The 20,673-nt window shown below is 63.7% G+C and overlaps 2 protein-coding genes across 4 annotated transcripts; one reads left to right on the forward strand and one right to left on the reverse strand.

Moving 5' to 3' along the window:
* The first annotated feature begins 530 nt into the window (after nt 1-530).
* LOC101628422 (CMRF35-like molecule 8) lies at nt 531-9,085 on the forward strand. Its single transcript, XM_012732991.1, has 7 exons — nt 531-742; nt 2,252-2,584; nt 3,217-3,355; nt 5,301-5,437; nt 7,849-7,886; nt 8,274-8,369; nt 8,951-9,085. Exons 1-7 carry the CDS (start codon nt 682-684, stop codon nt 9,083-9,085), a joined length of 939 nt encoding a protein of 312 aa, XP_012588445.1. The 5' UTR covers nt 531-681.
* A 1,550-nt stretch (nt 9,086-10,635) lies between these two features.
* LOC101628656 (CMRF35-like molecule 7) lies at nt 10,636-18,524 on the reverse strand. Of its 3 annotated transcripts, none has more exons than XR_001146089.1 (5): nt 18,409-18,524; nt 14,115-14,444; nt 12,914-12,977; nt 11,227-12,371; nt 10,636-10,662 (listed from the first exon to the last, which is right to left on the reverse strand). XR_001146089.1 is itself a non-coding variant. In XM_004693372.2 (4 exons), exons 1-4 carry the CDS (start codon nt 18,446-18,448, stop codon nt 12,248-12,250), a joined length of 558 nt encoding a protein of 185 aa, XP_004693429.1. In that variant the 5' UTR covers nt 18,449-18,524; the 3' UTR covers nt 11,033-12,247. The 3 variants fall into 3 exon arrangements, 1 of the variants encoding a protein (XP_004693429.1); XR_001146090.1 differs by lacking the exon at nt 10,636-10,662 and adding an exon at nt 11,033-11,204 and having other exon boundaries at nt 11,700-12,371; XM_004693372.2 differs by lacking the exon at nt 10,636-10,662 and having other exon boundaries at nt 11,033-12,371.
* Nucleotides 18,525-20,673: the final 2,149 nt, after the last annotated feature.

Consider the following 20,673-nt stretch of genomic DNA (forward strand, 5'->3'; position numbering starts at 1 on the left):
CAGGGCACCCCGCGCTCCGTGGCCATTCTGTGTGAGCGCCTGTCCCAAGGAGTCGGGTGCGCGCCTGCGCGTGTGTGGCGTGTAGGGTGTGTGTGTGTGCAGTCTGCACTCTGCCTGGGTCAGGAAGGGGGGCCCCTCCCCTGGCCGGCTGGGCCTGTTGTGTCAGCCCCAAGCTGGGGCCAGGGGTGCCTGCCCAGGAAAGGCCACAGTCTAAGAAGCTTCTGGCCAAGTTGAGAGCGTGTCCAAGACCGGAGCCACTCAGGGACTCCAAGGCCATGTGTCCACTTGGGGGTCCAGGCCTGGAGCTGGGGGCCCCCAGGGGAGCCCAGGCGGCCTCTCTGGGTGTGGCCCGGGCTGGAGGAGCACCCTGGCTCTTGCTCCACCCCAACCGCAGGAGAGGGAAGGCGGCCCTGGGCCGCACTGTGAGGAAGCCAGCCCGTGGGGGTGGGGGGCAGCCCCTGCTGGCAGTGAGGAGTGAGGCTGGGGCTCAGCAGGAGCGCGGGGCCGGGGGTTTTTCTCACCATACTCCCCCCTTCCCCCGCGTCCTTCATTTTCTCACTAGCTCTAGGAACAAAACCAAAGACAGCGGACGAGGAAGCAGCCAGGCCGAGGAAAGCAGAAGTGGGGCCTTGGCTCTGATCCTTCCTCCCGGGCAGCGCCCGGGCCCGGCCGGCTGCGGACATGGCCCCGCGGCACCAGGCCACATGGCTGCCCTCGGCGCTGCTGCTTCTGTGCGCCCCAGGTGAGGGGCCGGCCTGGACTCACTCTACCTGGGAGGGGCGGACCTAAGGGGTGGCAGAGGACCCCCGAGTCTGGGCTCCGTCAGACTCAGGACCGGAGGACGGAGGATGGACCTCACCCCCACAGGGGAAGAGCAGGAGGTCTGTCCCCTCTCGGCCGCTGGCCCCGAGAGCCAGGCTAGCTGTGGGGCGCCATGTGGGTGTGGGGCAGAGGAGGCTTTCGGATGGTGAAGGCTGGAGGGGGTGCTGGTGCCGAGGGCCGGCGGTTTGAAGGGAGGCGCCTGGGGTCCCCGGTCCGGGTGTGCAGACAGGAGCAGGCCATGGTCTCGGGACATGGACGGGTGCAGCGAGGGAGACTTGGGGTGCCATGGCTGAGGGCTACTGCCTCCGAGGCAGGGAGATGGGCGCGGGGCGGGGATGGGCGGGCAGAGCCACTGTCCAGATACACCTCTGAGCCCAGCGGGGCTCGCTCTCAAATAGCTCCTGTCGCCTGGTCTGGCCTCTTGCTCAGGGCTTCTAATCTTTTTGGTCGTTTTGCTTAAAGTGCATGTTCCTCTGGTTAGGTAGCCAGTTGTCTCTAGGGAACACTGGGTTTTGGGGTGTGTATCTGAGCCCCGGCCTCCTGTGCCTGGAGCCAGACAGCTGGGTTTCTGGCCTCCCACACCCTGTCTGTGTGTAGGGCTCAGTGTTGTTAGAGGAGCGCTTCTGTGCCCCCCCCAATCCTGACCATCACCACCCCACGCCTTCCTGCTCACCGGCAACACTCCTTGCTCTGCAGCTCGGACTGGGGGAATTGTCTGGGGAAATGGCAGGTAAAACCCTAAGCATGGGCCCTCCCTGGTGGCGCAGCGGGTTAAAGCGCAGCACTAAGAAGCTAAAGCCACTGCAGCTTAGTTCCATCCTTGCCCCGGGGGTGACCCACAGGGCGCGCCAGACCTCTCCCGCTGCTCCCCTCAGCAGGGGACTTCCTTAGTCGTCCTATTCTGCTCCCCGCTCTGTCTCTGGTGAATCTTCTCACTGCCCCTGCACCTCTGACCTGTACCCCAGTTCTGTATGCATAAATCAATAAATCTTTAAACAAACAAACAAAAAACCCAAGCATGAGAGCCAGGATGTGAGTTTCCCGGGAAGGAAGCCGCAGGCGCTGGGGGACTGAGGGAGACCCAGCGTGCTCTGAAGGCCCCCACAAACCGGGGCTGAGAAGTCAGCAGGGGCACAGTCTTAGGGAGCCTGCTTCTGACTTCTGAGCTGCTCGGGGCTGGGGCGGCCCTTGGGGGAGCAGGATGCTGGGCTGGGTTCTCCTGGTATAGAAGTGGGAGTCCCTGGGGGTGAGGGGGGCTGGGAAGCAGGAGAGGAGGTGAGGTCTGGAGGAAGAGGCTGCTGTGATTAGAATCTCAGGGGTGACCCCGGTTTGAACTGGTCAATGGGGGTGCTGACGAGAGATGGGGAACTTCAAGGGTGGTCCCAGGCCCGGGCCCGCCACCCACGGAGCAGCGGGCTCTGTCTTCCAGGCTGCTGGTGTCTGGACGGCCCCCGCGTGGTGACCGGCTCCGTGGGCGGGTCCCTGCGTGTGCAGTGTCGCTACCAGGACAAATACAAGGACCAAGTCAAGTACTGGTGTAAGGCTCCCAGCTGGGTACAATGTGAAAAGATTGTGAAGGCCAGCAAGTCACAGAGAGCGGGGAGGAGCGGCCGCGTGTCCATCCGGGACTATCCCGCCAACCTGACCTTCACAGTGACCTTGGAGAGGCTCACAGTGGCTGATGCGGGAACATACAAGTGTGGGATTGATGTATCATTCTCATCTGACCCCGTACGCCAGGTTGAAGTGTCTGTGTCCCCAGGTGAGTCCTAAGCCCACCCCACCGCCACCCTTTGTACCAGCCCTGGGCCACCGAGGAGGCTCAGGCGGGAACAGCTGAGGCAGGAATCGGATCAGAGACTCTTTGGGGGGGGGGAGGGAGGGCGGGGTCAGGAGGGCTTTCTGGAGGAGCTGACCCCCGCCCCCCATCAGTCCTGGGGGGAGCTGCTTGTCAGGTGAAGGGGAGGTGAGCACAGAGTTGTGAAGAGAGGAGCCCGCTGTGCGTCGGCCCACAGAATCGGGGAGCTGGGTGGGCCCGTGGGAGCTGGGCCGAGAGGGGCCTCTCCCAAATGCGCGTGAGCTCGCGGTGTAGACGGATCCGGATCCATCTGCAGCAGCAGTGGCTGTGGCTGGAGGAGGAAGAGACTGGGGGGGCGGGCGGCGCGGAGGTGATTCAGGGGCTCTCCAGAGGGCCTGGCCGCCTGGCAGATGAACTGGGCACCGTGGGTTGGGCAAACATGTCTGTTTGGAAATACGTGGCCAGGAGGGCAGTGGGTGGCTTCGGCCTGGGGTCCTGCCCCATCTAAGCGAGCATTTCCTGGGAGCAACTCAGCCAGCCGGGGGGGGGGGGGCGGCGCGAGGGGAGGATCCCTGATCTGATTTGTGTTTCTGCAGCATCAAGTCCAACCCTTCGTACAACTGTCACTGCAGCCACCACGTCAAAAACCACAGCGCAGCCGGCCACCCAGACGTCCACTGCCCTGGCCAGCCACGGCACCAGCCCCAGCCAGGACGACGCCCAGAAGAAACCTCAGTAAGGTGGCCCCCGTGTCTGGAGGTGCCTGCTCCTTGGGGAGCCCACGGCGGCCCCCCATCCCAGGCCCTTTGCTTCTGCCCCAGCTGGAGGCTGCGGCCAAATCCCCCAGCTCGGCTGGCTGAGGCCCCCGGGCCTGCTCTGCCCCCCGAGGGCTCAGGCTAGGGAGAAGCCGGGCGGCGGAGGAAGGTAACCGGTGGCAGGTCCTGCCGGGGTCGTCTAGGGACGAGAGACAAGCTTGGCGTCCTTCCAGCCAGACTCACGTGATTCGAGGCTTCGGGTTATCTAAACTCAGGATTCGCAACCGTTTGGGGACACAAACCGCTAGGGAAATCTGACAGCATTTAGAGATACTCTCCCCAGAAAATGCATGCAGTCATAAACCATTTCTGGGGTTCAAGACGCCCCCTGTCTGATTCTACTCGGTGTCTGCGGCTCACTTCTGTGGGGAGCCCCTGGCTAGCACAGACCCCCCAGGAGAAGAACTCAGGCTCAGGCCCACAAACCTCCTCACTTCAGATGCAGGAGCACTTTGGGGGTGCCTAGGTCATCACACCTTTGACCAATTGGCTACAAATTTGAGGGTTCCTCTGATCTCCTTTAGGTTTGGTAATTAGCTGGATAACCCACAGAACGCAGGCAAGCACCGTACTACAATGGCATCTTTACCGTAAAGGATGAAGAGCAGGACCAGCCAAATGCAGGCGCGTAGGAATAGTCTGAAATGGCCCCCTCTCCAGGGGGAGTCCAGGTGCATCACCCCCTGGGACAGCCACCCCCGGGGACATCATGCACCCCGGAAAAGCCCCCAAGCTTCCACATCCAGAGATTCTTTAAATGGGCACAACTGATTGAACCATAGGCCACCCCCAGCCCTCTCCCACTCTCTGAAGGTCAGGCTGGCTCAGAACCCACACCCCCAGTCACATGCCTGGTCCTTCAATGACCCATCCTGAGTCATCTCATCTCAGAACATAAACTTGGGTGTGACCCAAGGGGTGCATGAGTAACAAAGAATTCCTATTACTAGGGAAACCCCGAGATTTAGACCCAGGAACAAGGCTACTGAGATTCCTTATGCTCGGCCACCTGAAGCCCTACCACAGGCTGCAGGCCATCCCACATCACAACCTTAATACCAGCAAGGTCAACTTCAGGTCCCAGAGGTGCCATTTCCAGAAACTGGCCTCCAGATACACACATGGGGGCAGAGGTTGGTTTCTGGGTCTGAAGCCTGTGCTTTGAGGGGAGAGCATCTTTAAGAAAAACTTAAAACTAGGCAAGAAAGAAGTAGCCAAAAGCAAGTGTGTGCAATAAATCAGCTTTGTTTGTCGACCAGTGGAAGGCAGAGCTACAGGGTGATTTTTGCAACAGTGTATGTAATTGCAAAAGATGGGGATCCTAGCCATTCAGAGGAAAGACAAACATTTATGGTCTGGCCATGTGGTGGAATACTATGCAGCCATGAAAGGGTGTGTCTTTATGAACTGACATAGAAGGATCTCCCAGAACTCCTCCTCCCTATGTGTCACTTGATGCTTCAGCTGATGACAGACCATATTCGGGTGACCAGTCCCATCCTGAATGTTCTCATCTTAGCATACACTTGGGTGTGACCCCGAGTGGTACGGTGGAGGCTCTGTGTCTAACCTGGGCACGTAGTAAGACTGCATCTGTCTGTGTAATCATACCCCGGGACACTCAGCCGTGTTTCTCAGGATCGTCGGTTAAGTGATACCTGACTATCGTTACACTCTGCTCCCTTTGTGTGAAAAAAGAGGAAAATTATGTGCATGCATATTTGCTTATATCCAAATGAAGAGTTCTGGATGGTTCTTAAGTATGTGTGGTTATGTAGGGGTAACTGGTAGAGACATGTGTAGAAAGGAGACTTGATGATATCTTTGTTTTTTTTCAATGTGGCTGTACCTGGGCATTGAAACAGGAGGGAAGGCATCGCCCCGACCCCCCGCTCCGTGTCCCTCAGGTCCCCCATCCTGCTTTCCCTGTTAGCCCTTGTGCTGCTTTTATTGCTGGGGATCACGCTGCTGGCCTGGAGGATGATTCCGAGGCAGGTCAGAGGTGAGTAAGCTCCGGCAGCCTGAGTCCCCAGGCGGGCAGGTCCTGACCACACCCTAAGGTCTTCAGGGTGTCCTTGTTCCCCAGTGAACCCCGAATGCAGACCCTCAAAATGCAGGTCCGGGCTGGCCCAGAGGACGTGTCCCAGAAAGGGCCCTTTTCTGCATTAGGGCCTGGGGTGTTTGCCCTGGGAAGCTGCGTCCCTCTTCTATTTAAAATCCTCAGAAGTTGGGGCCCCCAGACGGTCACCAAGTCCCCCAGTCTGGCCTCCCATCCCGGAAAGCAGCCATCTCCAACTTTTTGTCACTTGGCAAAAGCCGTAACCTGCTCCCCCCTCTGTGTTCCCTGTGGAAATTTGGGGTGCCCTTCAGCTCACCCCTGACTTCCTGGCTTCCTTTCCTGACCCCGGAAAGGAGCTCACCCTCTGGGCGAGCCCCTAGCCCTGTGCCCTTGCCCGCCCCCCGAGGTCACGGTCCCCTGGAGAAGGTGCACTCGGTATTTTAGGGGTTGGTGCATTGTTTAACATCTTCGGTAGCCATGGGTCCCTGGGGAGTCCAGGCGCCCTTCGGGCTCGGGGTGGCCACGCCTGTCTGAGTAGGGCTCAGGACAGCAAATGGAATAGGTGACAGAGTGTGGCCTCTGCGGCTGGCCAGGGTCCGTGTCCCCTGCGGGAGGGACCGTGGCCTGGGATCAGCGGGCCGCCGAGGGCCCTGCCTGCGCCAAGGTTCTTGGGTCCTGGGCAGAGGGGCTCCCCTGTGTGTTGTTGACGAGCCAAGCTTTTCAAAGGCTGCAGGGGGTGGGGGGCGGGGTGCTCCCTCCCAGTTGCAGCACCAAGGGTGGGGAGGGGAGGGGTGCAAAGTGGGGGCAGGCGGGCCTCTGCCTGACACTCTCAGCTCCAGCCACCTCTAGGGGTCCAGCCCCCCCAGCACGCAGGTGTTTTGAAAGGAGGCAGGTGCGTCTGCCGGGAATACAAGCTCTTTCCCTTCCCCACGGGGTGTCAGCCCTCCCCACTCTGCCTCAGGTCACGTGAGGAAGCTGGGAAAGTCCCAGCCTGGTGGCCTCCCATCTGAGTCCTGCCCTTTCACTTAGAGAACCCCCTAAATAAGGAGCTTGTGATTGTTGTCGAAAATTGGAAAAGTAAAAGTACCAGGAAGAATCTCAGTTCCCCACACTAGAACCGAAACTCCCACCGCAGAAACACGCCCCGGCCTCGGACAGGCTCGGCCCCCCCCCGGCCTCCCACACCAGGCGGCCTGCTGCGTCCAGGGCCTGCCATATGGTCCCTCAGATGTGGGGCCATACGTGGGCCATACGTTTCTGGGGTCGGAGGCATCTTTTCTGTGGTGGCGTCCAGGGCCACGGGCTGCGGGCTTGCTGGCCAGGCCCCTGCACCAGTGACCTTTGCTGTGTGTGCATCCGCTGGCCCCCGGGGACACGGCCAGGGTGCAGGGACTGGGGCTCGGCAGGCCTGTGAGCCCCGAGCTGTGAGCCCTCGTGGCTACCTCGGTCCCGTCAGTGAGGGGCACCCCCCAGGCCAAGGGCTATCGGGGCAACCTATCCTCCCGCTTGGCATGGCCCAGGCAGGCCTGGGTCTCCGTGAGGACACTTCGTGTTATTTTTACTTCTAGGTCTTGCTGAAACAGGTTTCCCGGCAGCGCTGTCAGGGCATCTGGGTGGGGCCCCCAGCTGTGGGGCCCCCAGCTGTACACTTATTATTGTTGGAAGCACAGCTCGGGCCCTCCCTGGTGGCGCAGCGGGTTAAAGCACTGCACGATGAAGCTGGCCACAGCCCCTGCAGCACGAGTTAAGTCCCCTCCGGGTGCAGCAGACCTCTCCCATCTCCCCGCTGCTCCCCTCAGCAGTGGGTTTCAGTCAGTCTGCCTGTTCTGCCCCCCACTGTCTCTGGGGAGTCCTCTCACCCCCCCACCTCTGGCCTGTACCCCGCTGCTATTATGCATGAATCTTTTTTTTTTTTTAAAGCACACACTAAAAGTTGCCATCTAGCCACTGGGGTTACAATATGGGGGGACCCAGGCCCCTTGGCAGGAAAGAGCCCCCAGGCTTCCTCCTGTCCGCAGGCCCTTCCAGAGGTAGCTCCTTTCCTGCCTCTCCCGCCCGACGCCCCTACATGTGTGTTTCGAGCTCAGCTGGGGTCTCCCTAAGCTGCCGTCCAGCTTGCTCATTATGTGTGCACCACTCCGTCCGTCATTCTCTCTCCCTCTCGCTCCCTCTCCTCCTTCCACACTGAGGCCTGAAGTGGTAAGTGTCCCCCACTCCCACCCCTCCCCCCCACAACACACCAAGTCTCTAGAGAAAAACTTGGCTGCAGGTGAGCCTTAGGGTCAGATCTTAGGGACCCCTTCTCTGCCCTTATTCCGGGGCTCCACCTCCTCACGCTCCTCTTTTCTCTTCAGCCAGTAAGAACTCAGGGCCACACCAGAACCCCGGTCAGGTAAGGAAGGGGTTGCAGGAGGGTGTAGGGTGGCTGTGGGCTGACAATCCGCTCAGGCAGGGGAGGCCTGCTGTGCATGATGGCTGAGGGGGTGCTCGCCCTGAGCACCCAGAACTATGGTTACTGGGGCCTGGTCCAGCTCTGGCCATCTGTCCCTCTTCCCAAGGAGTGTGCAGCGAAGGAGCGTCCTGACCTGAGGCATTCAGATACTGCCCAGGGGGCAGGGGCGGGGGTGAGGGTGATGGGGATGGGGTGGGACAGGCAGAGCGGAACGGTGGTGGCACAGAGCGAGGGCAGAGGCACGTGAGAGCCAAGGAGAGAGCGCCCCTGGGCTGAACCAGAGGGTCTGCGTGGACCCCCACTGATACCCAGACCCCCTTTCCCCAGGGCGAGCCCCACTATGCAAACCTGGAGCTGAAGACCCGGCCCCGTCAGAGAGCGTGCGGGCACCCCGGGCAGGCGGAAACGGAGTACAGCACAGTGGTAAGTGCCAGCCCGGCCTGGCACGGGGACCCTCGGCCACACAGAAAATGGGCTGAGTGTGGATTTTGCCAGAGCTTAGTGCCATTGTGGTCGGGAGTGGGGTGGGAGGTGGAGGTGCCATCGGGACCTTCTCGACAGTCCACGAGGGCAGAATGACGAAGCCCTGCTGTCCCCAGCCCCCGTAAAGCCTCAGGCTTCTTGCTGTTTGGGCCTCAGCGTCTCTTGGCATCAACTCCGCTTCCCAGGTTTTATCAGGGACCCCTACGACCTCAGGCACAGAGCTGCTGCCCAGTGGTGGAAGAGCTCAGGCCGAGGCCGTGAGGGCGAGCACGGGACAGGTTTAAGCCCCAGACTTAGACACGCGGGCTAGCGACGTGTCACCTTCCCAGTGGTGACGGGGATGCCAGCACGCGCCCGGGGACCCCGGCCCTGATGTCGGGGCTCTGTGCCGTGTCTGGCCAGGTGGGGAGCAAGGTGAGTGGACAGACCTCATGCGAGACAGAGGCCCCGCCCGAGGGAGGGCAGCACCCTGCTCCCCGGACCCAGAGCCGGGGCCCCACCTGACGCCCGGGTCTCTGCAGGCAGCCCCCCAGGAAGAACTGCACTACACCACCGTGGTGTTCGACACCCAGACCCAGCACCCTGCGGCCGGAGGGGGGCCGTCTCCCAGGCCCGCGCTCCAGGAGCCCGAGTATAGCGTGGTGCGGAGGACCTGAGCGGGAGGCGGCCTCGCCCCGCGGACTCCATGGCCAGGGGCCTGCTCCCGGCCCTCCCCTGTCCGCTGCCGGGTGGCCGAGGCTGCAGCTGGCTCCCTTGGGTGTCCACTGGCCACTGTCAGTCCACGGGCTTCTTTGAGGACCGGCAAGAAGGGGTCCGGAGGAACCCGTGGGACCCCTCCGTCCACTGTTCTTGCCCTCTCTCCCCTTTGCTCTGCGGGGGTCAGCCCTGCAGCGGCTCTCGGCCGTGCTTGGGCAGCTCTGCAAACCTCAGCGCCTGGGAGTGTCTGGCGCGCCGGGGGCAGGGGAGGCGAGAGAGCCAGGAGCACACGCTGCCGTGAGCGCACCCGGGGCCTCGAGCGCAGGGAGGAGCCGCCAGGAGCACACGCGGCCGTGAGCGCACCCGGGGCCTCGAGCGCAGGGAGGAGCCGCCCGGGGCGCAGAGGTGGAGCCTGCTGGACTCCTTACAGAGATCAATAAAGTGCAGAACATCCTCAGAGCGTGGAGAAACGTTACTTAAATGACCCCCACTCTGCACCCGAGACGGGCCTGGCCCGGGCCCCGGGCGGCAAGGGCCGGCTCCCTCCTGCAGCTCTGGCCCCTGGTGCCGGCAGGCCCCGGCCTGCTCTCAGCCTGCCCGCCACCCTCCGGGCTGTCAAAACGCAGGGGGTTCCTCTCTCAGCAAGGCCTGGACCTGTCTGATCAAAGCCAGGGGTGTGTCACTTACACCCAGGGCTTTCGGCACCGACATGACAGCCACAGTGTGCCTTTGGGGGGCTTTGCTGAGACGTGGACCCGTGGCTTCCAGAAGGTTCTTCCAGGGGTATGTGGGCCCCAAAGGGTGGGAAGGCTCTGCTCTGGTGGCTCCTTTGGATTTTTAATTATTCAAAAATGTGTGAGTCTCCCAGATACTTCCTCTCTTTCTTACTAACATTCTGAGATGGAAAAGGGGAAACAGACGTAGACACACACACAGACACGCTCCGACATGCGCTGGAGACAGTCTCCAGCCAGGGCCCCGGTGAAGCCTGGCCGGGGAGGTCCCCCGTCCTCCGCGGGCGCCGGCGCCTCGGCCCCCCGCTCTCCTGGGCCCAGCGCCGGGGGCCACCCCCAGCGGCCCACCTGCCCCCCTGTTTGTGTTTCACAACATCACACAGTCCGCGGCTGGCCTGGGATGGCGTTCACAGAGCGTCTCCTCTGCAAGCGTCAGTCTTTTGGGAGTGACTTTCTCAAAAAACAGGATTTTTTAAATGCACAAAAATGTGTAAAGATAAACTAATATAATATAAAAAATAAAAAATAATAAATAAAAGGCAAAAAAAAACAGGATTTTTTTTTTAAAGATTTATTCATTTATTCGTACAAAGCTGGGGTCGAGGCCAGAGATGTGAAGGGTGAGAGGCTTCACCAGAGACAGAGTGGGGAGCAGAACAGGCAGATCGACGAAGTCCACTGCTGAGGGGAGCAGCGGGCGGGTCAGGAGAGGTCTGCCCCCCCAAGGGGATCTCCTCCCGGGCAGGCGGGGATCGAACTCATGCGGAAGTGCCTTAAGCTTCTTTGTGCTGTGCTTTAACCCGCTGCGCCACCAGGGAGGGCCCAAAAAACAGGATTTTTTAAATCTCCATGTTTCGCAATTTGCAAGCAAAACGTGAATTCCAAAACGGCTTATAAGACCGTGAGACAGCACCGTGCACAGCCACCCAGGGCTCAGCCCACAGGACCTTCACCAGCGGGAGGCTGGCGTCTGGCCCGGCGCACCCCGTGCCCAACCACAGAAGGGGCGGAGGCCTCGGGGAAGCCCACTAACTCTCGAGATTTCGCCGATTTTACACCAGCTGGGCCTCTTCGACCCAGCGTGAAGATGGGCTGAATTTTTTTTTGAAAGATTTATTTATGTTCACAGAACTGGGGTGTGGACCAGAGGTTGCAGGGGGTGGGAAGACTCCCCAGAGACAGAGCGGGGAGCAGAGCAGGCAGGTGGGGAAGCCCAGTGCTGGGGAGCAGCGGGGGTGCGAGGGGCCTGGGAGATCGGTTCCGCCCGCTGCGCAGGCGCCCGCCGGGGGGAGCGCAGTCCTTGTTTTGGCCAGTCCTGTCCCCGGACCATCGGACACAGCGATTGCTGCTTGGAAGACAGAATTCACCTGCTGTAAAATCCGGCCCTTCCGCGTGTGCAGTCAGCAGCTCAGCTTCACCAGGGCCGCTCCGGGCGCCCCCATTTCCTGTGGCCTCCTCAGTCTCTCTGGCTGCTGTGCCCCCGCACCCCAGGGGGGCAGACAAGACAGGCAGGTGCCTGCTGCGGCCTTCCTCTGCCCTCCTGCCCTTCACCTGCAAGCGTCCCCAGGGCGCCCGCTCCGGCGGAGGACTGAGCGTTCCAGAAATTGCAGGGAAACGTCTGGGAGAAGCGTGGACCCTCCTGCACCTCTGAGGTGAGCAAAGGGGGAGCGGGGGACGGAGGAGGGGGGACGGAGGAGGGGATCCAGGCAGAGCAGCCGGCAGCCGGGATCCATGCGCCCTGCCTCCCCGTCCTGCGGGGCTCCGGCTCCCTTACTCAGAGTGGCGTCTGTCCCCCCCGCAGAGACCCCCAGGCTTTCTCAGGGCCCCTGCCCAGCCTTACCCCGCGATGCGCACACACAGGGCGGGTTTTTTTCCTGCCTCAGCACTGTCAGAGAAGAGAAAGCCCAGAGCGGCCTTGCAGCACCGCCGGGCTTTGTCCCAGAAGCGCTGGGTCTTCCTAGCTCGCCAGGCCGCAGGTGCTCCGGGGCTCACCTAGGCGTGTTCTGCAGCCGGGAGGCCCCTCCGGCCGCCCGGCTCGGCCCGGCTCACGCAGGTGTCTGGTGTGTGTGTGTGTGTGCCGGGGCCGAGGCGCCGGGTCTGCGCGTGTCCCGAACACAGCTCCGCTCTGGGCCACAGGGCCTCCCGCCCCCCCTCCGACTCCAGAAGGCGGTGGGGGGGGGGGGAGCCTCCGCATCCGCCCTCCCAGGCTCTGCCCCTCTTGGGTATAAACAGCAACATGCAGGGCCTCCCTGGTGGCGCAGGGGCTAGAGGCGCCAGGCCCTGGCTCGGACGCCCCCCCAGGCTCCCAGACGCTCCCCCTGAGCCCTCTCTCCGCTGGAATGGGGCCCAGGGTGGGATTTCCGTTCACTGTCTGCGGGCTGGGTCTGCTCAGACGGCCAGAGGACAAGCTTGTAGCGAGGGGCTCCCCGCGGCCTGCTTCCACCAGAGCACGGCCCCCACGGCGAGGAGCAGGATGGGCACCTTCACGAACACCAGGAGCACGTGGCGGGTCCTGCGCGGGCAGTGGGGGGCAGCACGTCAGAGCCCGGCTGGTGGGTGGCGGCCAGCCCAGCGCAGCCTGGGACCTGGCCCCCAGCCCTGCTCTGAAGACCCCACCCGCCTCTCCCTGGCCCAGACTGTCGGCCTGCCCCCAGCTCCTTGCTCTGCTTGCCCTGGTCCCCCTTCTTTCCAAGGTCACCCCTGGGGCGCCCTTTGCCCGAAGCACCTCCCACCCTGTGGAGGTCGCTGCGGGTCACCTGGGCCAGGCTGCCCGGCTGCAGGGCCCTGGCTCCCGCAGTGCCAGCTCAGATGCTAAACCACCCGTCTCGAGTCACAGCCTGTCTCCCCAGGGCACCCTCGAGGACGTCATGTCTTGGGGCGCCAGGTGAACGGGCAGGGGGTGCTCACGGCTCTGTGAAGTGCTGTCCAGGGAGGGCTGGAGGCCCTGACACGGGGGGGGGGGGTGCACTTGGGACCTTGACAGCAGCACCAGGGCGGAGCTGGCTGCCCCATGAGAGGCCCCAGGTAGGGCAGGAGAGGGCCGCAGCCACTCACCTGGCGTGGGGGCCGGAGGCGACCGCTGTGTGGTTGCTGGTCGGTGGGTTCAGATCTGTTCCCTCTAGACGTGGGGCAACAGCCGCAGGTTAAGGACCCAGAACGGGGGTGCGCCGCTCTCCAAGCCTCTCCCCCTGGATCCGGAAACTTCGACCTTTTGGATATGACCCTCACACGCAGGGGCAAGTCCTTGGGCCACGGCATGGTCACCTCGCCCTCCGTGTCCAGGTGGAGCACAGAGCACGTTTGGGCGGGCGTGGGCGTCTGGCTCATCGGGGCTCCTCTGCACGCTCCTTCCTCGTTCCCCTCTAAGTGGGACTGTTGGTGGGGTGTGAGGGTGCAGGGGTAATCCCTAGTGCCTGAGCAGAGTCAGGAATGGGGCTGCGGAAATGAGACACCTAGATATTGGGGTGTTACGTGGGGGAGGGCTCCAGGGGGCCGGTGGATAACAGGACACATCCGGTCACACCGTGAACATGGACTGTGATGTCCGAACGTCTTTGGGGCACAGAAGGAGGGGTGCAGCAGCAGGGCATGGACCCCAAATGCTCCAGGGGGTCAGGAAGAGGAGCCGCCCGGAGCAGGCAGATGCTGGCGTTATGCTCAAAGCCTTCCTACCTTCCGGCTGGACATGTCCTCTGTCACCTGAGCTTGGACCCTCTGACCCTTGGTCACCCTCATGCAGATGAAGCAAAGGAGGGGACGGCGACTCAGAGAGGGGCGGCCCTGACCAGTGTCCAGAGCCATCTGGGTGGCCAAGGTCCTTGGGTTCAGCACTGGGACCCCCTCCACGCGGTGGCCAGTCAGGGCTGGGCCTCAGAGACTGGCCACTGCCCGGAGTGGTGCCCTGGACCCTCTGCCGGCGCCCGCAGCCTTCTGGGGCTCTGACCAGAGAATGTGAGGCGCTCAGAGCCCTGGCAGCTGCAGGAGAGCAGAGCTGGGCCATGGGTCATCGAAGTGGGGGTCTGTGTCCCCACCAGCCCTGCTGCGCCTTAGTCAGGCACCTCCAGGAGACCTGAGGACGGTGACCCAGGCAGGGCTGCTCCCACGCTGTCTGTCCTCTGCCACGTGCCCTGGCTGCTCTCATTGCTTCTCCCCAGGCCCTGCCGCGGGCCCCTGCCCCGCCCCAGGGAGGCTGGAGGGGCCCACAGCTTCGGCAGACCCAAGCCTCGGCCTCTCCATGCAGACAGAAGGCGCTCACCTGGGAAAACGGTCACTTGGACTTTGTCCCCTAAGTCAGCTCCGACTCTCTCAATCCCACACCAGTAAGTGTCCGTGTCGCCCAGCCTGAGCGCCTCCATGGTCACGGTGAACACGCGGTCTCCCTGATGGTCCCTGATGGACAGGCGGCCCTCCCTCGCCTCCTGCTCTGTCCCAGTGGTGCTAACGAGGATCCGGCAGCTGCTCCAGGCAGCCCCTCGGCACCAGTACTTCACGTAGTTCCCCCAGCCGTGGCCATAGCGACACGGCACGGTCAGGGATCCTCGCTCCCAGCCGCTCACAGACTCCGAGCCTTGGCGGGAGAAGCACCCTAGAAGACAGAACCCCAAGATACAGCTCCTGTCCCCTGAGCCAGGCCGGACCAGGACCCCGGGGATGGGGCCGGGGGAGGGGTCGGGTGACACGAGGCTGGGGCACCTGCACACTGACTGCTGTGGCCAGTGCCCCGTTAGTTTTCCAGCCCAAGGACACGTCTGGGCTGTGCGGGGGCCAGTGCTGAGGACAGGGCTCAGCACAGGGCGCCGAGGCTGAGGCCGGCAGCAGGGAGGCGGTAAGGAGCACCGGGCTGGACGTCCCCGGCTCCGGGCAGCACCGAAGGCCTGTCCCTGCTCAGCTCTCTTTGTTCCAGTCACTCTGAAAAGGCAGCTGGACATGAAACGTCAAGGCGGTCCTCTAGGCCATAAGCAATTCGATCCCTGTCTCTCCAATTGGCATTCGCGGTGACAGGTGGCCCGAGCTCCGGTCTTCGGCCACACGAGGACTCAGGGCCTCAGGCTGAGGTCCGAGAATGGACCAGGGTCCAATGGACAGGGGCTCTCCCACCCGCCCCCAACTGACTGCGGCCCCCTCTGCCTCCCGCGTCCAGCCCTCCAGCTTCGCAACAACAGGGCCCTCTCGCCCTGGTGTCCACAGCAAGTGCCCTGACAGGGACTCAGCGTGCCCCGTCCCTCCCCGTCACATACTTAGATCACGTGCCGAAGTAGCCCAGGAGAGATGGCCGAGCGCCGCCCACTGCAGGGGAGGGTCCGATCCGCCCCAACGGCCGGTGACAGCGCAGCTGGGAGCCGGGACGTCGTGGGGCAGACAGGCAGGACCACGGGCCCTGGCCGGGCACCGGCCGCCCCAGCCTGCAGCGCCGCTGGCCACGCCCCTCTGCTCCCAGCGGACCAGCCGGCCCTGGGCTTTGAAAGGCTCCAGCGAAGCCCGAGGGAGCTGAGCCTGCCCTTGGCATACCCTGTCCAGCTTCACATCTCGCCCACATCCTGGCAGCGCAGGCGGCCACGGGCCAGAGCTGGTGCTCTGGGCATCAGCGCACCTACCCCTGGCGTTGGGAAACCGGCACCTTGTGCAAGCTCCCGGCCTCGCTTCCTGATTTGTAAACCGCCTGTGTGGCCTCCGCTCCCCCGCTCCCACGCCCCGCTGGAGAGACCAGCCGGGGTGTGCCCAAGCCCGCTCCGCCACGCGCCCCCCAGTGGCCGGGAGCTCGCCGGGTGCCCGGATTGTGGTTGCGGCACCCCAAGGGCCCCAGCTTCTCAGCAGCCATCACCCCTGTGCGTCACCAAGGCTGATGCTCCCAAACGGTCCCCTCCTTGTTTCCGGGGAAGGGGGCGCAGCAGGCCCCTCGCCTCTCCCACCAGGCCCCCCTGGCCATCCCCCCGGCCTCTCCCACCAGGCCCCCCTCGTCACCCCCTCTCCCGCCTCTCCCACCAGGCCCCCCACGGCATCCCCGGAGGCCGCTCCCTCCCGTCAGAAGGGCTGGGGGTGCTTCGGTTTGGCTTCCGAGTCCTCTGACCCTCCAGATGCGCCTTCTCCCGCCAGTGCCACTTCCTGCTGGCACTTCCTCCCCTGGCCCTTGCTCTGCCCCGAATCACCCCGCTTGCCTCTCCCCTGGCTCACGCAGCCCCCCAGCAGCTGTGTCTTGGCTCATGTCCTTCCTCACCTGGGCGCCCCGTCTCCAACCCCGCCCACCTCAAGTGCCCTCCAGGTCTCCGGAGGTTCGGCCTTGGCAAGGGGCCGCTGCTTCCAGGGGGCTCCCCAGCGCTGGCGCACCCTGACCTCCAGGCCTGGCCTCCTGGCCGGACGCTCCGGCCCAAGAACAGACGCCTCACCCCAGCCCTGTGTCTCCCAGCAAAGGCACCGCTCACTGATGCTGCCCTAGAGAGTAGCTTGTCCGTCATGGCCTTGAGTTCACCGGGATTGACCACGGCTTCCACGGCCGTGGACGCGAGGCGCAAGGACGCCGTCGCAGGGCTCAGGAGGCGTCGGGCGCGGAAAGGCAGCAGATGCTGTTTCATGCTGTCAGTGGCCACGTGGGGGACGTGGGGACGGGCAGTCCTTGCTTTGGGATGCGGACGCGGAGGGGAAGGAAAGAATGAAAAAGGCCGCGGTAGGAAGACATCCCGAGATACTGCCTTGGGTTAACAAAAGGTACCTGACGGGGCCTGGGGTTCACGTTTTGAGGAAACTGCTCCGAGCTCTTCACAGCCTTCAGCGCCGAGATTCGGCTCTAGGGGAAGTGGGGCGAGCGTCTAAACCCCACGTTTCAAAGCAAAGACTGTTTAAATGTCAGTTTTTCTTTCCTGTGCAACTTCTCTGTTCCCATCGGTGCTCGGGGAAGCTGTCACCTGACAATGCCCTGTGGGGGGTAGCCCTCCCCAGGCGCCTGGGAGGGCGCTGGGGCGCAGAGCAGACGCAGAGCAGACTGAGCCAGGAGCTGGGGAGCGCTCAGGAGGAGGTGCCCCGCGGGGTGTGCAGCGGGCTGGGGCCTCCCATTCTGCACTTTGGGGCAGGGTCTCCAGCTGGTGCCTGGAATTCCCAGGAACACTTCCCGGCAGCCAGAGCCGGCGTCTGTCTGTCCTTCCACCTGCTGTGTCCTTCCCCCGGCAGAAGTGACAAGTCCTGGAGGCTGGGTCATCCAGATGCCCACTGACCACCTCCCTGAAGCGAGCCCCCAGGGGCTCACGGCCGCTGCCGGTGAAGACGGGGTGGCGGCTTTGCCTGCACCCCTACTGACCTCCAACACGGAGGGTCTCAGCCTTTGCCTGTGAGCATGAGGGTCAATCTGGGCGGGACTGTGCCTGGGCGTGAGCGAGTGTGTGTGTGCATCGAGCGTCTGCGTGTGCGCGAGTGTGAGGGTTACGAGGATGAGTGTGACCGTGACGGACGACAGGCGTGGTGGTGGCTGCAGGCGGGGGTGCGCTGCCCCTGGGAGGGGCTGTGCGAGTGATGCCAGTGTGGGCACACGGCCCCGGGCCCTCTCCGTGGCCTCCAGGTGAGCTGCACCCTGTGATTCAGGGCGGGAACAGGCGGGCAGAGCTGGAGCCCCGGGAGGGCAGCCGGAACCGCTGTCCTGCGGGCGTCCCGGCCGCCTGGAGTCCTGCTTGGTGGCCAGGCACCGGCAGTCACCGTGATGCCTCCGCCCTCACGGTGGCCGGCAGTGTCATCTCGGGGCTTCTTTATCATCAACAAAGCCAACCAGGGCCGCAGTCATCAGGGCGCGCCCAGAGCCCCCCGCTGCCAGCCGACAGAGCAGGGCAGAGGGCCGCTCCGGACTCCAGGTCTTAGAGCAACGCGGGGCCAGGGCCAGAGCAACGCGCCCCAGGCCTGGAACTCGCTCCCTGACGCCCTCTCTCCTGCCGGCCAGTCCGTCTGTGCCCCTCCCTCCCATGAAACCACACACACTTCCAGATGGTTCCCGAATGTCCTCGGAGGCTGAGCAGGGGTTTTGCATGAGAAGAGGTGCCCGGCCCCTGCCGACCCCCACGGCTCCTGGACAGTTGTCTCAGGCCCCGGGCCCGGCTACAGCCCGCAACCCCTCGCCCCTTGCATTTCCGGCCCCAGGTGCAGCCGCTGTCTGCACACCAAGAGCTTCCCTGTGGGCCACCTGTCGGCAGGGGCCATGTGCCGGCCGGGCCAGGCGCCCCCGGACGCTCTCCTCTGTCCGAAGTGCCCGCCCTTCGCTCCGAGCCTTGCCAAATCCGCGGGTTCCGGTGGCGTCCACCGCGCCAGCCCACCTCTCCGGCCCCAGCCCACGCCGTCACAGCCTGCCTGGGTGCTGGTGATGTGTCCCGCCCACCCCGTGAGCACTTGGGGTCCTCCTTCGCGTGGCCCAGTTTACTGCGCCCTCCATGCTCCGGGGCAAGCCCAGGACAGCGCAGGACCCCCGTGCTGTCGCTGAGCCCCAGCCTGGCTCGCGCCCTGGGGGCACCTTTTCCCCGTGGCCGAGTCTGTGCGCTGCCCTGTGCCGCAAGCCGGAGACCCCCTGCCACACTCACCTGGGAGGCTGAGGAGGAGAAGAGCGGGGGGCAGCCACATGACTCCCCCGGGCCCCTGCTGAGCCCTGAGCGCACTGGGGGGTCCCTGGCAGCCCTGGAAGCGGTGTTGGAGCCACCGCGAGGTGCCCGCTCGCCCTGGTCCTTTGCGGGCACTTCCTGCCCTTAATTATTCAGCAGCAGGGTGTGTCGCTTCTGGCAGGGCGGGGGCACAGGGCTGGGACTCTGCAGAAGGCAGCGAAGAGGAAGCAAGGGGCAGGGGCAGAGGGCACGGCCTTTCGGGGCCCGCGGGGTGCCCAGCGTGGGTGCCAGCTCCAGGTGGTTCTCCACGGCGACGGTGAGGCCGGGCACGGGCTCCCCACCCCCAGCACACGCAGCCGTCGGGCGAGCGCCCGGGCGGGGCCCGTGCATTTCGCAGGAGGCACAGCCAAGGGCATAAAGAGCAGGCGGGGACCCCACAGGCCTGGACCCTAAACCCAAGCACCGTTTCAAGCGCCGTGGCCCTGGGCCACTTGGCCTTTCTGAGCCCCGGTCCGCCGCAGTGAGTTCCGTCCGTACCGCGAATCTGTAGTCTCTGTTCATTGTCTCCTCAGAGCTCTCATGAGACAAACCTCAGAGACGTAGCTGAGGAGTTGGGGCTACAGGTCCCCGAGGGACTCTGGTGGGGGACGGGGGCGGGGCTTGGCAGTGGGTGTGTGTTGCAAACCCACCGAGGTGTGCATTGACCACTACGTTTGCCCGTCGCCCGAACGCAAGAGACTCGGAGACGCAAGAAACTGAAGCTGGAGCCTGGTGGGGTCTGGAGTCCCGAGTCTGTTTATTAGGACCGCCCATGGGTATAAATAGGGTCCGTAGGTGCAGGGAGAAACAGGAAATGTGCCGACGCAGGGGGTGGGGTGCCTGTTTGTACCGGGCCTGGGGCTCCTTGTAGCTTCTGCTTGAAACAAAGCAGCGGGCTGCAGCTGTTTGAGGACAGAGCGCACTGTGCCTGCTGGCTTGTCGGCCTCACTGGGAGTGCGCTCACCCAGGCGCAGCATCAGCCAGGGCGGACAGGTGCGCCTGAGGTCCTGCAGAGTTAGCCACAGGTGTGCTGTGGGGACACGCATCTGAGGGTGATCCTGCACCCGTGAGTCACATGCAGGGTCGCGAACAGCGTTACCCCATGAAAATCAAGTGTCACGAGCATACGGCGGGAAACTGCAGTGACGTGCAGAGGACAGAGGCCCGGGCAGGGCAGCATGACCACGTCAGGGGCCCGGGCAAGACTTGGCACTACATGTGAGCCCGGTGCAGGGGGCTGAGGGGGCTGAAGGGGCTGAGGGGGCTGAGGGGGAGGCTCCCCACCAGCAGCACAGCACATCGTAACGGGGACCTGACAATGTAATCAGGGCCTGGCTCGGTCCCGGAGCTCAAACTCACGAAGACCAGTCTCGGGGCGCAGTGGAGGGTGTTTCTCCCCACATGTCCGAGTCCGCGGGGAGGGCGCGGCTCCCCAGGAAGGCCTGTGGTTGTGGGGGGTCCGGGCCCCTGAGAGCAGCTGGGAGAAGGGCGAGGGCTCGCACAGGTGCCCAAAAGCACGGGAAACCGCGAGGGGCCGGGGAGACCGTGGGGGAGCTGCCCGCCGCCCCCCCGAGCCGAGCCGACGCTCGCGGAAGCAGGACAGAGACGGGCCAGAGACGGAGTGGGAGTTGCGAGGAAGCAGGACTACCAAATGTGGAAATTCTGCCCCCCCATGTTTCAAAAGGAGAAGCTGGGGGGCCTCCCTGGTGCTGGTAAAAGACACAGCACCGTCAAGCCGTGGCCGGAGTGTGCAGCCTCTGCGCCATCCCCGGCCAGGGAGTGACCACAGGGTGTGAGACCACCCCCGGCGTCTGCCCGCTGCTCCCTCGGCAGTGGGTTTCAGTGGATCCGCCTGTCTGCTCCCCCTCTGTCTCTGGTGACTCCTCTCACCCCCGCACGGCTGGCCTGTACCCCAGTTCTGTGTGCACAAATAAATCAGTCTTTAAAAAAAAAGGAGAAGCTGGCTCCGGAGAGGCCTTGGCCAGTGGTGGCGATGAGGCGGTTGGTTGTGAGGTGTGAGGCGGGTTCATCAGCCACCCCCAGAGGAAAACAGCTGCTGGAAGGAGACAGGAAGCAATGAAGGGGTGTGCTTGAATTTGTGAGATCTCCCAGCCAGGGGTACAGCTGTTGGGCGCACAGGGGAAGGGGAGAAGGACCCACGGGGGTTCAGGGGCCACTCCGGCTGGGCACCCCGTTTCAGGACTGGGG

This window comes from Condylura cristata, unplaced genomic scaffold, assembly GCF_000260355.1.
Source record: "Condylura cristata isolate star-nosed mole 26May11 unplaced genomic scaffold, ConCri1.0 scaffold00038, whole genome shotgun sequence".
NCBI lineage: Eukaryota > Metazoa > Chordata > Mammalia > Eulipotyphla > Talpidae > Condylura > Condylura cristata.